At 37.3% G+C, this 14,240-nt stretch overlaps 1 protein-coding gene across 1 annotated transcript in view; it reads right to left on the reverse strand.

Annotated features, from left to right (window-relative positions):
- Positions 1-1,259: 1,259 nt before the first annotated feature.
- FANCC (FA complementation group C) overlaps positions 1,260-14,240 on the reverse strand; it is a 58,814-nt gene continuing 45,833 nt past the window's right edge. The window contains exons 10-14 of the mRNA XM_062018802.1: positions 10,915-10,990; positions 10,048-10,129; positions 6,246-6,417; positions 3,261-3,461; positions 1,260-1,536 (exon numbers count right to left, since the gene is read on the reverse strand). Of these exons, the coding sequence (XP_061874786.1) occupies positions 1,393-1,536; positions 3,261-3,461; positions 6,246-6,417; positions 10,048-10,129; positions 10,915-10,990 (675 nt within the window). The 3' untranslated portion in view covers positions 1,260-1,392. The remainder of the gene's footprint in view (positions 1,537-3,260; positions 3,462-6,245; positions 6,418-10,047; positions 10,130-10,914; positions 10,991-14,240) is intronic.

Consider the following 14,240-nt stretch of genomic DNA (forward strand, 5'->3'; position numbering starts at 1 on the left):
TGGTAGTTACCCATGAAACTAGACCACACAGAGAGCCAGCCATGCAGTTATCACATTCATGAACATCATGTACCTGTCAGCTTTTTTTCTTTATTCTTGTAGCATGCGATGAAGATGACAATGTCAGTTAGTGCTACAAAAAACAAGCTGACATTACGCATTTCCAAAATAGTAAATATACAGCTTAGTAAACTGACTGAGAGGACATGTCACTTCAGCAGTTTGGTCCAATATGACTCACTGGGAACAAAATGGTACGAAATCAGTCAACAGCATTACAGGAAATATCTTTCCACTTCTTACAGCCAAGGGACACCAAGTACATTGTTTTTCATTTCCCTTGCTCAAAAACAATTGCTCCATTCAGAAAGCTGTATTAATTTAAGATACTTGCCTCTGATTTTATATGGAAGAACAGTATTCCAAGTAGCATCTTTGAACATCGCACAGGTGTTGACATTAAAGCTAGATAATACACAAGAACAAATTACTGAAAATAGTTTAGATCCTCTGTCCTTACTATTTTTCATGCTTATGTTTCTGTTTAAGATAGAAACAGATACACAAAACTTCTTGGGACAAAAAAACCTAAAGAAAGAAGCAAGCAAACTACATAAAAAGGAAGGAGATGAGTTGCACCCATATGCTCTTTTTACTGGAAAGTTCCCTTAAGCCTATCTCGTGCTTACCCTGTTTTGCCTGACTGAAAAAAAAATTGTTCTTAAAAATAGCATTAGTCATGGCACACTGAAAACAGGAAGCAACCTTCTACCTGCAGTATTTGTTGACAGAGACCAGCTACTGGTATAGTACTTTGCAGAGAACACTGTCCTGTGAAAGCTGCGTTACTTGGAAAAAAAAAAACATTTAGCAAATCTGAAAGGAGTTTCATTTTGGAAACCGTTTTCCAAAAGAATTAAAGAGTTCAGGAAACATTGTTGATTTCCTGAGAACACAGGGTGCATTCACCATGAATCACTGTCACTTGAGATCATAGATTCATAAAAGCAGAATTATAGAACAAAACACTTTGGGAACAATTTACTAACCAAGCAACTGGATACAATTTGTTACTAAAACCATGTGCAATTTTGAGAGAAAAACTAATCCTCAGCCAGATAAACAACAAGGAGTTGAGTGAACTGCTTTAAATGATATAAGTCTGTTAAGAAGATGCTCATTACAAAACTTTGACCCAACTTTAATATTTACTCTTACATTCTAAAAGGTTAACATTTCAAAAGGTTAATATGAGGGAATATACAGTTGCAGGCTGTGCTTAAGTAGATATTTCTCTACCCTTGGTAACCTGCTGTGCAAGATGTTAATCAAAGTCTGACACCCATATAAAGATGTTGTTTGTTGGCTCGATAAATAGATGACATTGAAAATCTAAACTTTGCATGTTAGCTTTTGAAGGAGTTCATTCAGCAGCTTCACAGTCCTTTGGTTTTCTTCTCCATTATGGTTAACTCTGTATGCAGTACGGATAAGAAGGCTGAGGACTTCTTCACGTGTATCAGTTACCTCAGTAATCTGAAGGAAAAATAGAAGATGGGAAATAATGCAATTATGTTGCTAAGTACTAAGAATTCTCAATTTTTCTCTATTTGCAGCAAAACAACAGATTTGTCCCTCATCACTGAACACGAGCTGGATGCTCTGAGTTCAAAAGCAACTTCTGCCCAAGGAGTCTCTTTTCATACATCTGGGCAGAACTGAGCAACTTTGAGATTTCTACTGCACTCTCAAATTTAAGTAAAAGAAATCAAAAGGCCAAAAACTTTTTAAAGGAAACACAAATGGACAGACAGTGTAAGTACTTAGAAGTCATCTCCTTAGAAAAAACTAACAGCGTGTGTAGGTTTTGGGTGAGTTTGGAGAAACAATTCAATTCTGTAAAGCTTTCAAAAGTAAAAATAAATCCTGTCCCAAAAAGATGACAAAGTACCAGGGAAGGACTCTAAGTTGCAATTTTTGCAGAGCAGGAAGGATTTTACCCCAAGTTATCTGCTGTATTAATCCCAAAGTTTACAATGCTAACCAAAACCACTGCCATACATCTCAGTTTGGTTCCACACCATTCTGCCTTTTTATTGTCTTCAGACCTTTTCAAATTATGTGGAAAGCCTAGCAACACATTAATGATTGCATAGATGCAATCAAAATTAATCAGACCAATACACACTCTGGCCTGCACGATCACCCTGCACTGAGGAATATTAAGGGTTTTGAAAGTTAGTTGTGTTGCTTTCTGTAAAGAACTAAGGAATGGCCTTCAATCTCCCTCAAGTAGCAGACTAGAACATAACAGCATCACTGCTCAACAGCCAAACTCCTCATAAGAGAAACTAAAATCCAGCAGACTTTAAAAAGACATGATTCTATTGTTACGTGCTTACCCTAAGAACAAATAGATAGAACAAAAATAGGTTTCCAAGTTCCGTGCATCATAAAATCAGACCTGTTATACATGTTGCACATCCTACAGAGATGGCAGAGCACACTGCTGCTGAAGGCAAAAAATTCTGTAGAGCTAAAACCACACAGTGGCTCTAGACTTGCTGGCACCAGAGGCTTGTACTTCTTGAAAAGAGTATGGTTTTACAGTTAGAGTAAATTCCTCATCTCATAGCACAATTTATCTTGAGACACACAAACACATTTTACTGTTTGCACCAATATACCTGAAGGATCTTAGCAACAAGATACTTCCAATACTTTTCTCTCCACACCCTTTCTCAAAGCCTAAGTGACATTCTCTCAGGTCTTTGCACCTTTTTTCTCTCTCAATTGTCTCATCATTTTACTTGCTGGCTTTTCCAAAAGCACCAAGGCTTCTGCCTTGTCAGTGCTAACACTCTAGCAGCTATCTGTTTTACATAATGGAAAAACAGAGAAAAGAAGAGTTCCATCCTCCAGCAGCTTGATAATTAAGGGATAAGTGGGAAAAGTAAAATATTTGCACATGCTGTCTGTGCCAGGTGTAAATGAACTGCAAGCTCCTACACCAATTATCTCTGCTTCTGCAAAATCAGGACAGTAAAATTTTCAGTGAGACCTTGTGAAGAAGTGTCAAGAAGGCAAATATTTTGACAGTAGCTTAAAATAAGATATGTAGCAGGTTAAGTGCAGCTGCTGTAGTCATGATCTTTAATTCTCTGTTATGTGTTTTTTATTAAGAGGTAGGAACTTAAATCCCAAATAGTTAAAAAAGAAGAAAATAAAAAAGTCTTACTTAAGCTGAAAAACACACTCACATGGTAAATAACTTCCTGGGCAATTGTATGTCCACCAGAAGAAAAGAGGAAAAAGTTGGTAAGAAGATGTGTTATAAGATGCTGGTTACAACACTGCTCTACATCCGTTATACTGTGTACAGCAACCTCCAGATCTTTGAGAGAAAGGACTGAACAGCTGAAGAGCATCATTAGATGATGGTAGACTGCTTGGGCTTCTACCTGTAGGAAACAATATTAAAGGATCAGAGTAAAGGTCATATCTATGGTATTTTTCCTTTGGATTTACTCACTAACAGGAAACTGAATCCTTGACAGAAACCAACCAAATATGAAAAGAGTTTGAATTTAAGCAGCAGGGAGAACAGGGAAGGAAGGGCTGTACACAATTTTTTATATGCTGACTCACACACACAAATGTGGAGAGAATGGCTTTTTTAACTTTCTAAGGTCTTGCAAATTCAACAGATAGGGCATCAAGCCAGGTTTTGACCTTTTTTAATAATAAAAGGAAATGGAGAAAGCCCCTCAACAGTATGGTCAGATTTTTGCATTGTTGGAAAAAGAACAGAGGCTCCTCGAGGGCTCATTTTGGTACTGCTACTACAAATCAGTTAAATCCCCATGCAACCTGACCTCAGCTGATAAAATGTTCTTGTAAGAATCCAGTTTTTTACTTCTTCCTGTGTTGTTTGCAACTTATGTTTTTACCTTTGGAGCTAGCCAATAAAAACTGATTTTTACTGAGAATGGAAGACAGAAGATTATGGCACTTACACAATCAAAAAGAACTACAAACAACTACTGCAAAAAAATCCTAACAATATTTTTGTTCACTATATTAAGAATAAACCAAACAAACTGGTAGTGAAAACCCAAATGAGTAAGTGCAGTGACAATGGAAAAATATGCCATTGCAGACCCAAAGAAAAAAGACATCCATTTCTCAACCATGACCATTAGGACAATTTGTAAAAGTCATTTTCCCGACCTTGCTTTTCCTCATCCTGTTAACAATTCCTTGCACAACAGTCTGAAAAAGCTCCTGTTCTTGAATTAAGTCCCATTACATGCAAGGCAACAAGTGATACCAAAAACCAAAGAAAGGTAATTGGAATTCTTCAAGATTCTTTATCCCTCTGTGCATTCTATTTTTGGTGTGCTTCCATCCCATGTATCAGAGACTGCAGATAGATGGTGGCAAGTGCTGCTCCATGAGCTCATCTACCCTAGGGCACTCAGCAACAGAGTTACTGTGACCAACCTCTGGTTTTGTTTCTCCAGTGTTTTAACATCTAAAGGTTTGAAAGGACTCCCAACAAATGAATAGTTATTAAGGAGCAGACTATTCAGTCCTGCACATATAAGCAAAGTCTAGTGAACAGCAAAAGCAGCCTTTTTCTCTTTAAATAATTTTACCTCTCTTGTATTTCACTTGTGCTGTAATATAAGCTGCTACCCTAACATAGGAGGAAGATAAAACCTTGAGTCATGAGTGCATGCCTTTCTACACAAAAATAGGCTAAATTAAAAGTCCTCCAGCTTGGCATCTCCCAGAAGTTCCATCCTATCTTAATCCTTAACCAGTGAAACATGCAGGGGTTGAGGAGGAAACGACTTCATTTGAAAGAGCTGAGAGTTAACCTGACAAAGAAAAAATTAAAAGAAAAAGCTAACATCTAACTAAAGGCTGAAGCTTTGCATGAACTGTGGGAATGCTTCTAAAGTTGCCCAACTGTGGGAAAAAAAAAGTCTTGCTTGAAGTGACTAAAGAATCATAATGAACTGAAATATTAGGCTTTTATGAACAGAAGAGTAACTGTGTGGGCTGGCCAGTGAAAAAGCTTTTTTCTCACTAAACCTTGTCATACATTATGGAAGAACAACAAACTCATAGTATAGGGGAGACACAGGGATATGATTTATATATGGACAATGTGATTTCATTCTGTGGTGCTGAAGCTGGAACTATATTTCATATATAGATCTGCACCTATAGTCCTTCAGTTTTGTTCACGTGTGTTTATTGCTTGGGTATTGCCTTCTTTCCCAAAACTGCATTCTAAAACCAACTCTGGCTTCTTTTTTTACCTTGGCTTCTAGACTGTAAGAAATGAAAGAGAAAAAAAAGAAAATTTAAGTCCCTGGGAAGTGTTCTTGTGTTTCTAAGTGCCATCTGGGTGGCAGAATACTGTGGAACACACTGCTGTACATGGACCATTAGATAGAGAATTAAAGTATGATGTTTTACTAGTGTGGTGTACTGAGCTAATCAAATTAAGGACAACTAGAAATCCTGCAGACAAATTTTGAACCTGGGCTTTGTAGATCAGATTGTTTGAGCTAGTTCAAACTTGCATAATAGGTCTAAATTACAGGCTTTCATGCATTTGCATACATAAACAGACAGACACACGGCACTGTTCATGCAGTACAGTGTGAGAGGTCAGAACACTGCTTCCTTCTGTTAGAAATCAAGCACAGAGGAATATAACACACTTGTTACAATCTCATACATGCCAAAAATCAGTAAAGATACATAAGAGAAATCAGAACAGATATGTAAGGTTAGGATTCAGGTCTGTACCTGGTAAGTATCTTTACTGTTTTGACTACTGCTGTGATTTCTCTTGTGTCTCCTCAGAAAATGCCGTAAGACAGTAATGCTGAATTCTGCTATATAGTGATTTAAAAAATACCATCCTAGAGTAGTTTTACTTGTGATGAAAAGCACTCAACTTATCCAAAAGAAACCCAAGAAGGTGCCAGTCTTTATAATACGCTTTAAAAATAGGAAAAAAAAATTCTAAATGTCACCAAGAAACTCTACAAGAAACGTATTTCAGCTTCTCTGCTGCAACACAATTCCCAGGAGACCTTGTAAAGCCAATACCTTCTCCAGTGTTGACCTTTTGTTTTTCTGGTGTGCACTACTTGTTTTATCGTAATAAGATATAACCAGACTGCCGGCCACTTATTGCTGCTTATTATCTCTACATTACTCACCATTGTTTGAGTCCTTTGTTGATTGTCATCCTGAGGACAGTAGTAAAATGCCAGCAGCCACAGCAAAGCATCTGGTTCTACAGCAGCTGTCAGTAATTGTTCTGCTGCAATATCCATCCATTCTCCAAAACAAGCAACCAAAAACCAGATTTCAAAAAGGTCAGCAGGAGGACTGGAAAATAACAGAGATACAATTAAGTAATTCTTATTATTTAACATCTTTAAATGCCTTAAGTTAACTGCAAAGGGTGCTGGTATGAAAGTAAAAATCTTTAAACTACTCTTCGACACGTAATGCTTTACCTGCTAGGCATACAGCACGTGCTACCCAATTATCTGCAGCCGTACTCAAATGAGACAAACTCAGTGCTACTAACAGATTAACTTTGTCGGTAGAACAGACTATCCATAACACCAGTTTCCAAAACTCTCTCACAAATTACAATGTATTAAAATAGACATCATAATATTAAACCTTATTGTTTATATTCTCCAGTAGAAGCACTTTCAAAACTTTAAATAGTATCTCAGGTGTTGCATTCTAACACACTATTGCCTTATATTGTCTTCCAGTTTCTCCAGTTGCTTTCCAGGGTTATTTTCTGGTTTTTGGTAACTCATGAGGCAAATTTTTTTTGGTAATTCAAGAGGAATTGCATTTAGACAGACTAAATATAAAGTTTTGAAGGATATCCATCTCCTGACTTTTAAAATTCAGATCCATAAAATTTTAATGAAAATTTGGAAGGTATTTACAACTGTGTTACTGCAGTAAGAAAAAGAAAGAAGAGAATAAGCCACAGCCCATCTCTACACTTTCTCACATGTAGTCTTCTAAATTTAAGACTAAAGAAAAGAGAAATAACGGGGAAATGCAAACTAACAGGAGGCATCTCCAAAGGAAAAAGTCACATTCAGCGTGAAAGAAAGGAACGACAGAAGGACATCTGGAAGGAAACTAAGAACCAGGGACAATTATTCCTATTAAGTTTGGCAAAAGTTTGGAGGTTTTTCTTATGTTTTATTGCTGAGGACTTCAGGAGCTGCTATGCCACCCTTCCCAGCAAACTCCAAGAAATCTTAGAAATTTCAGGAGTTGATGGAGTTGGCTGATACCATCACATCATCTTGGGAACGTGACATGGTCATAGTTGAAATAAACTTCAATATCTGTAAGATTTTCCAAAGAGGTAGGAGGCACAGTTTTAAGGATGAAGATGTGGTTTTAGCAGGCAGTATTTTATGTCTGGAGAATACTGATGATATCATCTGCTGGTGTTCCAGAAATTATGGATCTTGTAAATGACATTGTTGATATGCCACAGAATCTCAGGGTCTCAAAATTCTATTCCTAGGATACAAATCCACCAAGTCAGTATTTCTGGATAAGTGTGATCACTGACATCATACATAAGAAACTGATGCACAGTCATAGAGACAAAATAGAGTACTTAAGTGACTGCTGTAAAAATCACCATTGCTGATGTTCCACAGCTTTTGGATGGGCAGCAGCAGGGCTCAGGCTGCAGGGAACTAGAGTTGTGTGACAAAACCTGAGACTAAAATTCCTTAGCTAAAGGAACAGGATTGGCATCGGTAAAGTCTTTGAAGAGACTAGAAACTGGAAATGCAATGTTAAAAACCTTTGAAAAGACAAATACTTGTGACAATGATCTATGACAACAGCTTCCCCTGAGCAAAATAATCTACTTATCTGACCATTATTCAATGCTATGACAACAAAAGTGGATAGGCTAGCTTTGAAACCTAGTGATTTTCAATCAAAGATGAAATTTAACCAAAAGTTAATTACTGATCACAGATAACTAAGGGTAATACTGTCAGTATTTGTGACTGGAAGTGTTCATAGCTTAAAGAGCAAATACATGTCTCTAAACTTTAAGCATTAAGTTAACAGGTACTTGGCAGAACAGAATTTAAGTCTTGCCTAGCGAGCCTCAGTACCACTGCACTTAAAACTCACCATAACTTTCCTGTACCATCTGTTCACTCTGTAGCGGCAATGTCATTGTGTTCCACTGTCATTGCCAAAAGTGGCCCTTCAGTTTTTCTGGCATTCCCCCCACAAAATGTACATCAATTGATTGCTGGTTTAAAATGTCACGTAACATTTGCTGTTCATTGACATGACTACAGGTAATAACAAATAATGGCACAGAAGCAATCTGTTGATTGGAAGTACACAGAAAGCAGCCTGCTGTAAGGTTTACATTTAGGGTAAAATAAAACCATTAAAGAACAAGCTATACAAACAGAGAGCACAGACTGTAAGAAACAACACAATATACCATACAGTAGTATTTTTTGCTACTCTGATCTTAAGTAGAAAGGATGCACAATCAGGAATAAAGCAATAAAAGAAAACTGAATACAGTTTCCTCATGGATACTAGTGTTTAAAAACCTAAGCTAGATCTATTTTCATTGTAACTGAGGGGTTTGGTACAAAACATAATCGTTGTATGAGTTCTAAAGGAAGTAAGAGGATATTCTGGCAAGTACAATACTATTCAACTAGTGTACTATCAAAGCAAAGAGGGAAAAAACCAATGTAAGCCAAGAAGGGCTAGGCAACAAAAGGAAAACAGACATGCTTCTATTATTGCAACATGTTATGACGAATAATTTTTTTTTATTTTTTTTGTCCTAAGTTTGAGTTATTTGTTTCTTTAAGAAGCCAGAGTCACCTACTGGTCACACTCCAGGGGCAGAAACGTTTGACAGACTTTAGGGATGAACAGGGGAGACACAGCACTGAACTGCAGCCCATCCAGAAAGTGAGAGGCTGCCAGCAAATAGTCTGGCCTTAGAGAGAGCAGCAAAAACCTATTTCTTTCTGCCACTCAACAACAAAATAGAAAAGCCTCCACATGTTAACTGAAACCAAACGTGGATGCAAGTATTTGTCTTCCAGGACACACGGAGACAGCTGGGTATCTTGTTTCACAAGTTTATCCGTCCTAGGTGCTATTGAAATATTTCAGGTTTTAAATCAGAATTAAATTGGTTTCCTTGAATCTGAAAGCTGTTCAAAGTTCTTGAACAGAATGGAGCACATCCAAGCAGACTCATATCCAAGCTCTAGCTGAGACAGGTCTTTCTCACCACACACCTGATAAGAAAGAATTACAGGGCAGCAACAGTTAGAAATGTACCTTTTTCCATTCTTTTCATATAGTCCAAGAGCAAACAAACACCATCATTCATTATAGCAACTGTTTGGACCAAAAAATCTAAGGGCAGCAGGTCAGAAATATGGAGTGTCAGCTTGAACTGTAATATACCAATGATGCTGCAGTCTAGCAGTCTGATCTTTGTGAAAACCAATCAAGAAGTCTGAAGTTTGGGTGTTTGTACAAGCCTGCAGAAAATCAATACAAGCTCCTTCATAAAACAGTTCGGCTCACAGCAGGCGCTTTCCAATACTAGCTGCTTTTCTGGTTGGAAGGGTTCTCCTGCTATTCAATCCAGAGTCAGTTTTAAAAATTTGGAGGGAGAAATGAGAAAGCAGGCAAGTAAGCCTACTTTCTGTTCTACAGCTATCTGTTTGCTGAAATTAAAGGAATTGAAAGATTTTATTTACCCAGAGGGTTATTGGTCAGGTTTATAGGTGCTACAAAGCTCAAGTTCGGTAAGCAATCTAAGCCCTGGTCTTTAAAACCTATTCTATTTAGAGAATAATTAGAAAATTAAGAAATGTAGCCACTAAAGTATTCAAATGACACGATTTTCCACAAAGTAACATACACAAAGGACAAAAAGTTAGAAAATATAATACTTACCTAATATTTGTATCTTCTACCAATGCTTTGAGCATATCTGAAATGTGTTTCAAGTGTTGAGACCAGTGGGTAGATGGCAGTTCTGAGGAAGGATGATGAAAATAAAACTCTTGATATTCCATCCTGTCCAGCTAGAACAGAACAGTGTAACCATTCTAAACTAGCATTAAAATTTGTGCCCCTTGATTCAGATAGGAGAAAGCTTTAAGATTTAAAGTTTCTCAATTTTCAACAATACTCATTACTGTGTTTCTCAAAATAATTCATTGACAAAGCCATGTGGGGAACTACAACTAGGAATATTCAAACAAAGCTGATCTACTCTTGTGTAAATGCTACCTCAAATATAATCAGTAGAGTAACATTCTCAGAGGCTCTTGTGCTGAGATGAAATTATTGCTCATGAAAAACTGTACCATACTGAGAAGTGGTTTCTTGATCTATAAAAATGTGAATCCTTAAAAATTTGGCATGCAATCTAAAATATGGGAAGTGTTCAAGCTTCAGATACAAATAGGCTACTTCTTGTAATAGACAAGTGAAAATTTTCATTATAAAACTACTAGCATTATAAGGATACTTAGTAATTTTCCAATCTCAGTAACTTCTCCCAATTCCTACAGAATTATGCACTCTTTCTTTGTCACTCGCTTCTGGTTTTGTTTTCCTTAAAGTTACACCTGTATTATTATTACATAAACATTAGTGGTTTCTCAAAAAAAAAAAAAGTTAAAGAATGTTATTAAAATTTCTAAGTCAATGCACCCTATTTAGGAAATGGCAAAGTTCTGTCTTCATCCTTTTTAAAGTTATTTTAAGACATACAGAGATCATGCAGGTCTGCAAATATTTCATTAAGAAACTTACCAAAAGGACGTCTGAGTAAAGCTGTTACAAGAGGTATGTGATGGTTTGGGAAGTAGGCCTTCAGTGGAAATTGATGCTAAGATACAAAATCATTATTTAAAGATCCTTCCGGTAAGTTTTCAGAACAAACCCACAATGAAAAATCTTATCTAAGCTAGTAAAAAAAAAATATAGACTGAAAGAAGAGAACAGAAAAGTAACTCTACACTCCATTTTTGTATTTCACATAAAGAAAGAAGGGAGATATTTAGGAAAAGCTTCCTTAGGAAAAGTAATTATTTATGGGTTTTTAAAATACATGCATTTAAAAAGACGCAGAGTATAAAGAAAGTGACATCTTAATAATCTTAGGCTTTTTCCCTGTAATCACAGTTAACATGCAGGGGTTAAAAGAGACACTAATTATTTCAATTTTATATAAGACTGTCATCGGAGGATGTAGGAAGGCAACTAGAAAAGTTAAAGACTCATTGGAGTTGTGCTTTGCAAGAGAGGTCAAGAAGAACAAAAAGGCTTCTTCAAATACATTGCAGATAAAACTAACGCTAGAGGCAATGTGGGCCCACAGGTGAATGAGGCGAGTGCCCTGGTGACAGAGGATACAGAGAAGGCAGAGTTAGTGAATGACTCCTTTGCCTCTGTACTGCTGGAGACTGTCCTCAGCAGCCCCAGACTCCAGAAGAAGTCAGGTTAAAGGAGGAGTTTTGTTTGGTTGATGAGGACTGGGTTAAGGACCAGTTGACAATGTCTCCCACAGCATCCTCGCAGCAAAACTGAGCAAGTGTGGGTTGGATGATTAGGTAGGAAGAAGGATTAACTGGTTGAAGGGAAGAAGGCAGAGAGCTGTGGTCAATGGGGCAGGGTCTGGTTGGAGGTCTGTATCTCAGGGGTTGGTGCTGGGACTGATAACCGTTCAATCTATCCATTAATGACCTTGATGAGGGAACAGAGGGCACTGTCAGCAAGTTTGCTGATGATACTAAACTGGGGGGAGTGGCTGACACACCAGAAGGCTGTGCTGTCATTCAACGAGACCTGGACAGGCTGGAAAGTTGGGCAGAGAGAAATCTAATGAAATTCAACAAGGGCAAGTGTAGAGTCTTGCATCTGGGAAAGAATAACTCCATGTACCAGTACAGGTTGGGGAATGAACTCAGAGAGTAGTGTAGGGGAAAGGGACCTGGGGGTGCTGGTGGGCAGCAGGATGAGCATGAGCCAGCAATGTGCCCTGGTGGCCAAAAAGGCCAATGGCATCCTGGGGTGTATTAGAAGGGCTGTGGGCAGTAGGTCAAGAGAGGTTCTCCTCCCTCTCTACTTTGCCCTTGTGAGACCGCATCTGGAATATTGTGGCTGGTTATAATAACTTCCATGATGTGTAACAGGAAATAAAAGTTGAACACTTGCTTAAAATATTTATCCAACTATTCAAGACAAAAATACAACGTGAAAACCACTGAAAAATGTGAAACAAGGTAAAATAATCCTTGAGGAAATTACAGTTTCCATCAGATAAAAACACAAACTGTAAATTTATAATTTCACAAGCAATATGACTCAAATATCCTCAGTTCAGCTTTCACTACCATCACAAACTTGATAAAAAACTGCTTGTACAAAACACAGGAAGGATTATTCCAACAGTGGTCTCAGTACATCCATTCTTAAACTTCTTATTGAGTGATTACATAACTGGTCTTTTTTCTTAAGTAGATTTAAAGCTCATGTTTCATTTTTACATTTTTCAGCCTCCCAAAACACAGAGGAAATGAGACTATTTTTAAACCCTGTATCACTCTTCACTTTTGGTTTTTTTGTGCCAAACCTTGCTCTGTCTAAGTGGTCTACAAGGTTATTAGGACAGATAGCAATTTCTGACTGCTGCCACACCACAACAGAAGATAGTTTTCCTTCTACCTTGCAAACTTGTGCAACTGCCAGACACAACTTGGTTCTTTTGAAAATTTTGTGGATATATTCATTTACCTAGATTTTTTTTCAATCACCTGAGCTATAAAAACCTAAGGTTCAGATAACCCAGCTCAAAATCCCATCATCCTCTGTAATTAATGGCTTTACCATTCCTCTGTGAAATGCTAGTGGAGCACATTATGTCCTGTCAAGGGCATCCAGATAGCAGGAAGATGCATGGCTTATGAACATATTGGTAATATGTTCATAATTACCAATTTTGTAATATTGGTATGACAAAAGAAAAATCATCTGACTGATATAAACCAAGTTTAGGAAGTAATCTGTGCCTGCATTTTTGTACATCAACCAGTAGTTAACATTACTGATTCATAAACTTTAAAACAAGGGATTTCTATTCTAATATTGAAGATAGTATCTTAATTAGAGCCTCATGAATTAAACTCTACACAAGTTAAACAGGGGAAACTTAACATTTAAAACCACTTCATGAAAGTGCACAACAGTCCATGTCACAATACTAGCAGGTGAAGGACTTTCACCCTAAAGCAAATCCATCACAACAGTATTAGCTCTTGGGTGTCTGATGGGTGTAGAATATTTACTTTCTTTCACCACCTAGGCACTCCCACCTGGGGTTACACAGTGTGCAGCTGCCGTGCAATCAGGGTGGCATAAAATTAACATGCACGGCACCTACATATTGAGCAAGACAGTTGTAGTTTCAGCCTTAATTCATCTTGCCTGAAGCTAGAGGACAGATCCAATCACAAAGCTAATTAAAAGCCAGTATGTCACATGTTCCAAGAAGTCTAAAAATTTTCTTAACTACCAATTGCCCCAAAAAGATGCAAAAAGCAAATGAACAAAATTTTCCTAAGTCTAAAGGGAAAGCTACTAAAATAACAGGATTATTTCCAATGTCTATCATAAGGACTGGGGTTAAACAACCAAACAAAACAGTCATGATCTGAAATGACAGCATGATTTGGGAACCTAAAGTTTGCAACCTATAAACAGGATAAGACTTTTTAATATCTCCATTTTCAAATTTTAGAATGAGAAACTGATCCCACGCTTTTTAAAGTGAATACATATGAAAGCAATTCTATTTAATTCAGTTCAGTAAGACCCATATAAAAATCTGTGCTGAAGAAGAGACACAAAGCTGGCACTATGAGTCCTTACACTTATGAAAAATTTCTGAGGCCACTGTTGAAGATCAAAAACCAAAACTTTGTCTTTTACCTTCTGAACAGACAAATCTAACTACTAAGTATCCTACTTACAATTATCTGGGAGAAGGGGAATGAGGTTATTACCTCTTTCATTTACTTTCAGAAACCCTGCTACTGCAAAAGAAAAATACACCTAAAGTTTCTCATCCTTTCTATCAA

This window comes from Colius striatus, chromosome Z (genome assembly GCF_028858725.1).
Source record: "Colius striatus isolate bColStr4 chromosome Z, bColStr4.1.hap1, whole genome shotgun sequence".
Classification (NCBI taxonomy): Eukaryota; Metazoa; Chordata; class Aves; order Coliiformes; family Coliidae; genus Colius; species Colius striatus.